Source organism: Carlito syrichta, unplaced genomic scaffold (assembly GCF_000164805.1).
Source record: "Carlito syrichta isolate Samal-C Ts95f unplaced genomic scaffold, Tarsius_syrichta-2.0.1 Scaffold313936, whole genome shotgun sequence".
Taxonomy (NCBI): domain Eukaryota; kingdom Metazoa; phylum Chordata; class Mammalia; order Primates; family Tarsiidae; genus Carlito; species Carlito syrichta.
In genome coordinates, this window is record NW_007258032.1 from 483274 (window position 1) to 483711 (window position 438).

At 72.4% G+C, this 438-nt stretch overlaps 1 protein-coding gene across 1 annotated transcript in view; it reads right to left on the minus strand.

Annotated features, from left to right (window-relative positions):
* Positions 1 to 240: 240 nt before the first annotated feature.
* The window catches only part of MCF2L2 (MCF.2 cell line derived transforming sequence-like 2), a 268860-nt gene continuing 268662 nt past the window's right edge, over positions 241 to 438 (minus strand). The window contains exon 29 of the mRNA XM_008070688.1: positions 241 to 363. Coding sequence (XP_008068879.1) covers positions 241 to 363 — 123 coding nt within the window. The remainder of the gene's footprint in view (positions 364 to 438) is intronic.

Sequence of the window (438 nt, forward strand, 5' to 3'; positions counted from 1 at the left end):
GGACGCCCGGGGCGCCCAGGCGGCCCGAGGAGTGACGGCGTCTCCGAGGAGCTCAGTTCTCTGGGGGGGCCGTCCCGGGGCACCCCTCCTCTGCCTGGATGCGAGGCGTCTCCCCCGCGGGAGCCAGCGAGCCGCTGCGCACCCCCGCGCGCTCCTCCGCGCCGTCCGCGGCCCTGGAAGTCCAAGAAGAAAGTCAGCGACGGGCGGGCACCAGATCCGCGCGTCCTCGCTCGCGCACACTCACGTTTCCTCCTCGGCGTCGCGCTCTTCCTTCCCTCCCGGGGTGCTAGCTCCGCTCTCCAGGAAAACCCACGCGGAGGAGCGGGTTCCGTAGCTGTCGTCCGACTGGAAGAGGCCCGCGAGCTGGAAGGAGAGGACGGGCGTCCCTCAGAGCTAGCAGTGGGGGGACTCTTGCAGGCGGGGTGGGGCTGGGGTGGG